The 11,372-nt window shown below is 53.4% G+C and overlaps 1 protein-coding gene across 1 annotated transcript; it reads left to right on the top strand.

The window, feature by feature from the left end:
* The first annotated feature begins 6,550 nt into the window (after positions 1-6,550).
* Positions 6,551-7,318, top strand: CUNH16orf82 (chromosome unknown C16orf82 homolog). The gene is made up of 2 exons (XM_032430689.1): positions 6,551-6,668; positions 6,798-7,318. The coding sequence occupies exons 1-2, from the start codon at positions 6,551-6,553 to the stop codon at positions 7,316-7,318; spliced, it is 639 nt and encodes a 212-aa protein (XP_032286580.1).
* Positions 7,319-11,372: the final 4,054 nt, after the last annotated feature.

Genomic DNA, 11,372 nt, shown 5'->3' with positions numbered 1-11,372 from the left:
CTTCTCTACAACACCCCCTTCACTGGCTTTCCTTCCCTCCTTGTCTTGCTGCCCCTTCTCTTCGTGGGACTTCCCGGGACCACCTCCCAAATGAACTACTGGATCCAAGTCCATGCCTCAGGGCTGCTTTCGAGGGAACCCAAACTGGGACAGAAAGGTTAGGGAACTTGCCCAGGATCACACAGCTGAGAAGTGGTATGCCCCGGATTTAAACTCAGACCTCTGGCTTCAGATACTGAGGGCTCGGTTACTTTGCTATACAGTTCTAGGCTTGATCTAGGGAATATTTGTGTCCCTCCTCATCCTCAGGCAGCCTCTCCTTCGTCCTCCCTCTCCCTCCCCCACACACTGAGTCCACAATGAAGAACACAAGACTATTGTTTTGCCACAGATTACAGGAGCTGGGTGATGAGCCCTGAGCTTTCAGCCACCCCAGCCTCCTCTCATTTCCTGCCGCCCCCCAACCCCTCACCCCGCCCATGTCAGGCAACTCTGTGATCTCATCTTCGGCTGAAGCTGAACATTCTGAATGGCCTCGTCTTATGACCAAATAATGCAGGCCGCAGGTAGCCCAGTGATTCAGCCCATCCCTAGGCTGAACCTCATAGAAACATTCAGAGAGAAGATGAGGCCCAAGGGTTGAGGAGAAGTGTCTGCTCTATTCATTATGTGCAATTAAAACAAGTTAAAGCTTTCATAGTCTGTTTGGCAGGAGACTCCCCAGAAATCCGCAGGGAAAATGTCCTGTAAGAGACACACGTAAAGGCACACTTACTGTGAGGGAGAAGGGGGAAATGACCTAAATGTCCATCAGTTAGAATGGATGGATTATGACATTCACCAATAGCATACTCTACGGCAGTGAAAATGAACCTGAGCCACGCATATAGCACAGATGAATCTCACACACGTAATGTTGAGCGTAAGTAGTAGAAGTGTACATAAAGAATGCCATTTATATCCAGATTAATAGCATGCAGAACAATTCCATGTTGGTTTAGGGATACGTCCTTTTATAGTCCAAGTATTAAGATGTGCATCAAATTCAATGATGAGCATGAGATTCTGGATTGCCACAGAGAGACACCATGGGGAGGGGTAAATGGGTTCGGAGGTTTGTCACTATTGTCTTCTTTCTTGAATTGAGTGATGAATACAAGGATGACACGGATGTTCACCTTATTCTTCCCTTTTGTTTTTGTATGTCTTAAATAATTTTAACAGCTGGGGGGAGATCAATCACATGACCAACCCAGAGGAAGAATTACCTTTCTTCCTAGACAGATCATCCCTCCAGGCCATGGCTAAGCTGGCTCTTTGTCTGGCTCCCTGGAGAAGGTAGAAAGTCCAAGGTCCTGCCATCAGGGACCCAGGTCCAGCCCCGGCTCCCACCTGTTCAAGTGCCAAGTGCACCTGAGTAGGGAGCTGCCCCCCACTTCGGGCCCCTAAGAATGCCTCTCACTATGCCCAGGACAAGCAGGCAGTCAGGAGCTGGGCTTCGGGGCGGACGGAAGACGGAATGAGGTTAAATGAGAACATGCACGCCAACGTCCAGCACGGGGCTTGATGAGCAACATGTCCTCCCTACACAGTCCTTCCACCGTGCTAGCACCGGTCCAGGGAGTTCTCCATGCTCACCTGCCCACACTGGACTCTCTCTTGGTGGAGCACTCACCTCACAGCCCGGGGAGCACGCGGCAGCACTCTATAGGGAGCAAATGCAGGTCCTCGCCCACATGGGGCCCGATGATGGGGCCTTCTGGAAAGAAAACAAGGCATCCATCACAGGATCGCAGGGGAGGCTCTGGGATAAGAGTGCTCTGCGTGGAGAATCTCAGGGGAGAGTGGGTGCCCCTACAGGGTGATGCTGAAGGCCAGAGGGTTTCGTGGTTTCAGAAAGTGTGCGTGTTTATATATCCTTATGCATGTCTTCATGCGGATATACTTATGTATGTATATATGCATATGGATATATATTCTTATGTGTATATTCATCTCTACACATATTCTTATGTATTTCTATATAAACACATATACTGTGAATGTATTTGCATACATACACATATGTACTTAATGTATATATTCATAGAGATGTGTATGTATGCATATACACTTGTGTATGCATTTATGTGGTTGTTTTTTTTTTTTCACACAAACACCTATATTCCGTCTTAAAGTAGAAGGTTCCATGAGGTCGTGTGCTGGAAGCTCCAGGCAGACCCTGGCCAGGTGTTTCCTGTCAGTCCTCAGGGCATCCCTCCCAGCAGTGCTATGACCAGTGTTGCTCCATTTCCCAGGCCGGGAAGCTGGGGTTCAGAGAGGTTAGTTTGGTCACACGATGTCACCTGGATGGAGGATGCAGGATGTGACCCATGGCACGCCAGAGCCCCAAGATGGAGAGGGACAGTTACGCTATTCAGGGAGCCCTGTCCAGGCTACCCTCCCACCCACCCCCTCCCGCTGCGCCGATGCTCCCCGCCGACCCTCAATTGTGAGGTCCACCCAGGGAGGTACTTCTTCCTGGCTGTCTCTTGAGGGTCTCACAGGGCATTTCCCGTTTATTTCCTCTCAATTAATGTTTGTGGAGGATGTAATCCCCACCACCCATTTGGGGCATCATTAAGCACGGCTCCGAAGTGGGGAAGCTGAGGCTTGAACTCATGTTGATCTGACTTCTGAGCCCCTAAGCTCAGCCCCTCCTCTCGGCCATTAGTGAGGTGTACACCACTCCGTGTGCTTCAGAAGGAGGCTGTGCCATTTCTAGAAGGCCATATCGCCCCTGATCCAGAGGCTCCTGGACCCCACAAGCTGGCCTTGACCCCACTCTTCCTCTAAACCCCACATCCAGTCTCTCGTCGAGCCCTGCCTTCCACATACACCCTGGATCCCAGCACTGCTGTCCAGCTCTCCTACCACTGTGTGGTCCAGGCCCTCCCCATTACTCCCGGGATTCCTGTGCTAGCGCTAACTAGCTCCCGGCCCCATCTTCCCATCCCTAATGCCCCCACCCCCCGCCACGGCAGCCTGTTCAAACCCCAGTCCACTCATCACTGCTGAAAAGTCTACAGCGGCTTCCAGCTCACTGGAGCCACAGATCCCAGCCTCCCCATGGCTGCCTCTATGACCTCTCCTCCTGGTGCTAGGTGGCACTGTCCAAGGGACAGTAGCCTGCAATGGTCACATGCACGTATGGACACGCACATCATATGTGCGCGCGCACACGTCCTCCATCTCTGTCCTTGCGCCCTGCTCACATTTATGATCACACAGCAAATACTTGTTTACATCTTTCCATCCATCCCTGAGGTCACAGCCCCTCCCAAGCCTGACATAGGGCAGGCACTTAGCAAGTATTGGTGGGAGGGAAGCCCGAATAGGAGGTCAGGAAATATTTTTACACCTCCCTGAGTTCAAAGTGATCACAGTGTGTCATACCCAGAGAACTGATGCCCGACTTAGCCAGGGCTTCTGCTGGAATATTCGGGATAAATATTAGGATTAAGGGGAGGGGGCTATTTTCCGGGTTGGTGAAGCTCTTTCTCATCCCCATCAGGGTACTTGGATGCTGAGATCCTGAGGGTAGACGTCGGGGTGGGAAGGCAGTCCCGGGGGCCACTGCAGACCCTCTCAGAGAGGAAGCTCAACCCAGTGAAATGCATGGGCGGGTGTGTGGGCATGGGGCACATTAGTGCGTGGGAGGCGGACTCTGCCGTGGTAAGGAACAAGCCCCCGGCTGTGGCGGCCGAGCACAGAAATCACTGCTCACCGACAGTGCAAATGCATTTGGTGGCGGGCAGGGCTTCTCCACGCACACAGCCACTCAGGGACCCAGGCTCCATCCACTGTGGGGCCTGCCGCGTGGCTTCCAAGGCCCCCGCAGAACGGAAGAAGTGAGGCGGCTGCACGGGAGAGGTTTCTATCCCGGGCCTGCCGCCCATGCCCTAACGGCCCCACCTAGATGCAGGGGGTTAGACCTGTATTTCTCCTATGGGCCGAGGAGAGAACTGGGATGGTCTGGGGAACATGGAGCGTTGTCTGTCACATCAGGGAGGGGCCGGTCTCCGAGACACACAGATCCGGGGATCTTTAGCCAGGTTTCCTGTCTGAGCCTTGCCTGGGACGCAGGCTGAGGTCTTATGGGTGCCCGTCATCTGTATGAAGTATCTGAAAGTCATGAAGGGGGGCGCCTGAGTGGCTCAGTCGTTAAGCGCCTGCCTTCGGCTCAGGTCATGATCCCAGAGTCCTGGGATCGAGCCCCGCATCAGGCTCCCTGCTCCGCGGGAAGCCTGCTTCTCCCCTCCCACTCCCTCTGCTTGTGTTCCCTCTCTCGCTGTGTCTCTCTCTGTCAAATAAATAAATAAAATCTTTAAAAAAAAAAAAAAAAAATGAAAGTCATGAAGGAAAGGAAACCTGGAGAAAGAGGCTGGAATATGTGTGTAGGCCCTGGAGGGGTTTCGGGGTGGGGCAGACAGCAAGAAAGACTGGAAACCAGAGAGGCAGCTGGTACCCGGTCCCCAGAAAGAAAAAGGGCCCTGTGGAGAAGCACCGCCCCCCCCCCGCCCCTTCTCCCCAGACGCACTGTGGCTCAGAATAGTGCTGCTCTGTTTGGCCCTCAAGCACCTGCACCTCTGGGGGGCGGCGGGGTCTTGAAACAGCATCCAGGCGGGGCAGCTCTGGTCTGACCCCTAGCCTGCGCAGGGACAAGGGCACCACCCTCAGGTGGCTTCAGGTGCAGGCAGGAATGAGAAGACTGGACCCAAAGAATGAAGAGCTCGCCTGAGATGCCTTCCTGAGACTTCAAGAACAACCTTCAGAAGGAGAGTGCTGGGCCAAGACACGGCCATTGACACGGCCTTGCCGTATCCACGGGCTACTACTGACTCCGGTTACATGAGCCAGAGAGTAGGGAAGGCTCTGGTCCCTGCACAAACCCTCAGGTGTTCACTACAGTCCTCTGGCCCATGTGTCCTGTGCCTGGGGCAGGTAGGATGGGGACAGGAGAGAATATGAGTCCCAGTCGGCTCCCCATTAATCCCCAGCATTGGGGCACCTGCCCTGCTTTGTATTCATGCAGGGGCAGAGCCAGTCTTGAGCCCCAGCCTACCTGCCTGGAGCCCAACCATGCCTCTCTCCTGCCAGCCCCCTAAAGCTAGACGTGGTCCCCGCTTTTCGCGATGGCTGGATCCCACCACACCGCCTCCTCTGGAATCACTGCTTAGCCACTGTCTGTCCCTTCCCTCGCGGTCCCTAGCAGGGAATGTAAGGAAGGGACAGGGAGCCAGACAGCTATGAGAAGCCCCTCATATCCCAGAAGGATCAGAATTTCCACAGCAAAAGAGATGCCTCTGTGTACAGCAGAGGGAAGCTGAATGGCCCTGGGCAATGGGAAAGGAATTCGTACTAAAGATGACAGTGATAATTAGCACCAATGCACGACGCACGGATGACTGCCAAGGGGCTGAGTGGCGCACTCTCCAAGGACTGCCTTTCTCCTCCCCACCCCCTGCATCCCAAACACAGCCAGCCAGCCCTCTCCAGACCCATACCATCAGGCCAAGCACCAGGGCCAGCTGTCTCCGAAATGCTAAGGGAAGAGTTGAGCTGAATTATTATGCTTCTTGATCTTAGGAGGATCGTGGATACCTTTAAGAATCTGACAAAGGGGGCGCCTGGGTGGCTCAGTCGTTAAGCATCTGCCTTCGGCTCAGGTCATGATCCCAGGGTCCGGGGATCGAGCCCCGCATCGGGCTCCCTGCTCGGCGGGAAGCCTGCTTCTCCCTCTCCCACTCCCCCTGCTTGTATTCCCTCTCTTGCTGTATCTCTCTCTGTCAAATAAATAAATATAATATCTTTAAAAATAAATAAATAAAAAAGAAAAATAAAAAGTTCCCTAGGTGGTTGGGATGCACACCCTAAAGCAGTTAATTCATTCATACATTCAGCAAATGCCTAATGAGCATCTACTATGTCCCAGGCAGTATGCTAGGCGTGGGGGGCACAGCAGAGAATAAGAGATCAAAATCTCAACCCTCGCAAAGATGATATTCTAGCAGAGGGGACGGGCACTCAGTAACCAACACATAAAAAGACTTGCAAATTGTGTTTCGTGCCACAAGGCCCATAAACTAGGAAGTGACACGAAGACTAATAGAGGGACCTTCTTGTAGAAGCCAGGGACACTTCCTGGGGGCCACTGGAGCTGAAGCTTGAAGGCCAAGGGGCTGAGGGAAGAGCATTCCAGGTGGTGGGAACAGCCGGTGCAAAGGCTCTGCAGCGGGTCAGAGCTCAGAATAAGAAAACAGCCAGTGCGATGCCGCCTTAAAGCGAGGAAGGGGGAGGGTGTGACATGGGACCAGGCTGAGAGAGAGGAGCCAGACCAGCCAGGCCCTTGGAGATCCAGCAAAGAACTTAGGATAAACTCCTGACTGTCATATTGTCCCCAGGCCTCCCAGTGGTCTCGGAATGGCACAAGTGTCTCAGAAGAAGTGCCATCCTAAAGGAATACAGCTCAGAAGGGGCTCGGCTGGGATGCGCACCCAGGTCTCCTGACATGGCAAAGCAGAGGCCACAGGCCCTGCGGGAAGTGTCCCCAGGAAACTGGGTCTCCCCACTCTCTGGCCTTAAGTCCCTTTTCTACCCATGCCCAGCCCCAGCCACTGATGTAACTGGTGCGGGGAGAGCATTGTCCTTCCCACCCCTACCCCGCCTCATAAACCCCTCACCGTGGGAACCAGGCCAGCCAATCAGAACACTCCCCTTTGAAAGGCCACCCTATAAATTGAGCCTCCTCTCCCCAGACAAACCAGACCTACCATTCGTAGGCCTCCCAGGGCCCCTCCCCCTGGATAAACCAGATCAGTTGCCCCCCACCTTCCTCGAGGGTAGAAACGGGGAGTCTGCTGCCTGGAATGTTCAGGGCCAAGCTCCAAGCCTCCCAAACCCCAGCGTAGAGCCCCAGCCCCCGGCGTGGCCACACCATGACACAGGAGCAACTCAGGAGCCCCTGAGAGTTTCGAGGGATAACCTGGGAAACCCATGGAGCAGTGAGAGCGGGTTGCTGAGCCTGCGACAGTCCAGCCAGGGGAAATGCAAGGAAAGTGACACCAGCCTGTTGAGCAGCGGGTACGCGGGCGATGAGGAGAACAGTGAGGTCAGCCTGGTGGGCAACACTCCAATCTTAAGGTTGCCGAGAAGGCTCCACACCCAGGCAGGCAGCGCCCCGAGCAGCCAGCTGTGCGCCATCTACTCGCGCAGCCAGATCAGGAGCCAGGTGGCCGGCCAAGCCCGCGGCAGCAGGCAGGCTGGAGGGGAAAAGTGAGGCCAGCCTGCCCAGCAGCGCCATCAGCAGCAGGGCCAGCAGCCTGACCAGCATGAGCTTCATCAGCCTGGGCAGCAGCGCCCTGAACTACCAGGTGAGTAGCGGGCTGCTCAGCTCTGCCCACAGCCTTCCCGCCAGCCAGGCCAGCAGCTGCCCAGACATCCCGGTGGACGGCAATGTGCAAAGTAGGGTGAAAAGTAACACCAGTCTTCAGGAGGACAAGTCTGGGGACAAGGCCAAAGCCGGCGACCAGGCCGCCAAGGGGGAGCAGCCCGCCCAGATGTGCATGCCTTTATGAGCCGGCTCGCTGGCCACCAGGTTCTTGAAAAATACAGACGTCACGGCCCAGCAAACCTAGACTTCACCCAGAGTGGTTATTGCCAGAGCAAATACCTTTAAAAAAGTATACACTGACTGTGTTGGAAACTTGGATAGCCCCATTTGTAGCAACAACCATCAGCAGCAGGGTCGTGTGTAGCGAGAACTATGGATGATGAGCACCATCTACACTGACAATCAGCAATCAACAGTGAGGCCACCTCTACTGAGAACCACTGTTGAGAAGAATGGCTGTATAAAGACCCGTCGGTGCTGGGTTCACCTGCATCCACCTCCACTGGCCAAACCACTGTGAGCCCCAGTGATGAGCCAGCCCTAACAGGATCCATCACTGGCAAAACCATCTGTACTGAGAACCATCATGGTGGGGTCACCGGTGCCAAAGCCCATCGGTGGGGACAGCTGTGATCAGCAGCAAATACCAACTCTATTTAGAACCATCTGAAGTTAGAACCTCCCATGGAGAAACCATGCTAAGTGATGAACACCATCTACAACCAACACCAATCATGATAAGCTCAAAAGAAGCAAGCACCAGTCTTGGCTGGGACTGTCCACATCGAGAGCCAGCTGAAGGAAACACCATCCGTGGGAGACCACAGCCCTGGGGGAGCTGGATCTCTACCAAGCTCTGTAAGATGAGCTGCCCACAAAAGCCAGCAGCATCCAGAGAGGACGCTCACGATGGCTGTGTTCAAGGAGCCCCATCCCTGAAGAGCATCCTCCAAGTGAGCTTCTCCCTTTAATTTTAAGCACTGTTGCCAGGTAGCTTCAGCCCAGAATCTTCCCAGGAGCAAACGTTCCCCGATGCCCCATCTCTGTCTCTACATGCATCTCAGAGGAGGTAGAGACAAGGAGGCCAGAAATTGTCTTTGTTGAGATGGTAGGGACAGTGCTTCCTATGGCAAGACAATGCCATGATCAATGCTTAATGGTGACAGAAACCAAATCAGCCCAGAAGGGCTGGGATGAGACAGCTCTGCACCATTTAGTGAACGTCTCCTAGGTGGGTGGGAAGGCTGAGACCTCCATCTGCCCCTTCTCAGGACAATAAAGCCCTTCCCCGGGGGGCTGACCACGCAGACCCTGGGGAGGTGTGTCCACTGAGGGGCGGAGGTCAGAACAGTCACGAAGACATCCACTAGGTTCCAGAAGGAAAGCGGAGGGGGCACCAAAGACAATAAAAGGTGTCTGGAGAGGCTGAAAGTGTGCATGTGTGTGTGTTCCCGCCGAGGTCACAGTGACAAATGCAAATACACCAAAGAACCGTGTTGAGAGGAGGGCTCAGCTGCCAACTCTGCTACCTCCAGTCTGGTGATCTGGGGCAAAATGCTTACATTTTCTGGGCTCGGTTTCCTCATCTGGAAAATGGGAACAATAACCCCTATTTCATACATAGGTAGGATGGTTCTGTGAATTACGTGAAAATGTCTATGAATTACCTGGCAAGTAGTAGGTCCTAAATGTTTGCTTCCTCCCCTTTCCTCGCTTGTCTGTAAACAGGCAGAGTGGTTCCTGCCTTAGCTTTGCTCACAGCACACAAAGGATCATGACTGCTAACACAGACGATGTATTCTTGACCAAAAAAAAAAAAAAAAAAAAAAAAAAAACAAAAAACAAACCCCCCCCCAAAAAAAAACCAAAAAAACAATGGAGCTATAGCATCTGCTTAGAAGTCAGGACGGATCAGCAGATGGTTTGATAGGTTTCAGGGGTGAGTGGTTCTGGGTTTGAGGGCATGGCATGTCTGGACTGGTGGGGCCCTTCCTCTCGAGCATGAGTGCCTTTGAGTACATTCTCCCCCACTTTGTCCAGGCAAAATCGCTCAGCAGGGGCAGAGCACCCATGACCCAGGCAGACCAGAGGAGCTCCCCGCCCCCAGCCCTGCCCAAGGGAGCCCTTGTCCGCAGGCAGGCCCTGGGGGAGGGGGATCTTCTGGGGAGGCTCTGGGGCTGCTTTCCCTCCCCACACCCCCATTGCTGCCTGGCTCTCCTGTCTCAGAGGAGGACAGAGGGTACACAGAGGCAAAGTTGTAAGCACAGCAACACTAGACAACCGCACACCGGAGGCCACAGACTCCCTGGACACAGTGTGGCCAAAACGAGCTCACCCCCTTTCCTCGACCACCTCCTGCATCCCTTCTCAGCAAATGACATCATCCCACCCCATTGTTCCAGCAGGGGCCCTTGTCACACTGGACCCTGCCCCTGCCTCAGCCCCACGTCCCATCAGTCCCTAACACCTCCCCTCCCTCACTGCCACCCCCCTAATCCAGGCTGTCCTCTTCCCCCCCAGACCAGTGGTTCCCAGCCCCCGCTGCACAGTAGAAGCACCTGGGGAACATTTACAAGATGCAGATGTCCAGGCACCAGTAGGGTTTAAAGTTCCCTGGGTGATGATCATGTTCTGCCCGGGCCAGGAAGCACCGCTGCCCTTGATCTGTTCCCCCTCAAACGCACTTTCATCCCCTGGGGTCTAAAACGGACACCCGCAGGGGCCAGAAAGCTACTACAAGGGAGGAGATATGGGGCTCGGCCCTACTGGAGGACATGCATCCCATCAAAGAAAAGCCAGAAATCCAGAATTCTATATGTAAGATCTCCTGATTTTTCAATGTGGGTCACAAATTCAAATTCTTTCCAAAAAGGGGGAGGATGGATGAAAATTTCTGAAGGCAGTCTCAGGACCACACATTCAAAGGCTTCTGCGTCTAAACAGAGGACGCAGCGATCTTTCTGAAACAAAAACCTGCTTATATTCCTTAACTGCTTAAAAACTTCTGAATCGGGGCGCCTGGGTGGCTCAGTCGTTAAGCGTCTGCCTTCAGCTCAGGTCATGATCCCTGGGTCCTGGGATCGAGCCCCACGTCCGGCTCCCTGCTCAGTGGAGAGCCTGCTTCTCCCTCTCCCTCTGCCTGCCTCTCTGCCTACTTGTGCTTTCTCTCTCTGTGTCAAATAAATAAATAAAATCTTTAAAAAAAAAAAAAAAAAAACTTCTGAATCTTCCCACTGTCCAAAGGATCTGACACGGTATTCAAGGCTCTTCAGCAAACTGACCTAACTACGTTTTCCTCCCCTGGACTCTGCTACTTCCTCCAAAACCTCTATAGATACCACCTCAAACCTCTCATAATTCACATGCAGCCAAATGTTCCCTTTCTTGTGTACAGTTCTATGGATTTTTGACAAGCACGCACATAGATGGATCAGGCATCCACCACCACACCCTGAATGCCAAATAGTTTCATCGTGCCCCAAAAATCCCCTCTTGCCCCTTTTGGTCAGTTCCTCCCACCCCAGATCATTTCATCTGGGTGAACACCCACGGGTGGGGCCACAGGCTGGGACACGTGTTTGGCTTCATAAGAACCCGCCCAGTCATAAAGAAGATGTGGTATATATATGCAATGGAATATTATGCAGCCATCAAAAGGAATAAGATCTTGCCATTTGCAACGACGTGGATGAAACTGGGGGGTATTATGCTGAGCGAAATAAGTCAAACAGAGAAAGACATGTATCATATGACCTCACTGATATGAGGAATTCTTAATCTCAGGAAACAAACTGAGGGTTGCTGGAGTGGCGGGTGGGGTGGGAGGGATGGGGTGACTGGGTGATGGACACTGGGGAGGGTATGTGTTCTGGTAAGCGCTGTGAATTGTGCAGGACTGTTGAATCTCAGATCTGTACCTCTGAAACAAATAATGCAATAT

The sequence above is a fragment of the Phoca vitulina genome, unplaced genomic scaffold, assembly GCF_004348235.1.
Source record: "Phoca vitulina isolate PV1807 unplaced genomic scaffold, GSC_HSeal_1.0 scaffold45, whole genome shotgun sequence".
Taxonomy (NCBI): domain Eukaryota; kingdom Metazoa; phylum Chordata; class Mammalia; order Carnivora; family Phocidae; genus Phoca; species Phoca vitulina.
Note: the sequence above shows the minus strand (reverse complement) of the source record. Positions and strands in the feature narration are given on the sequence as shown.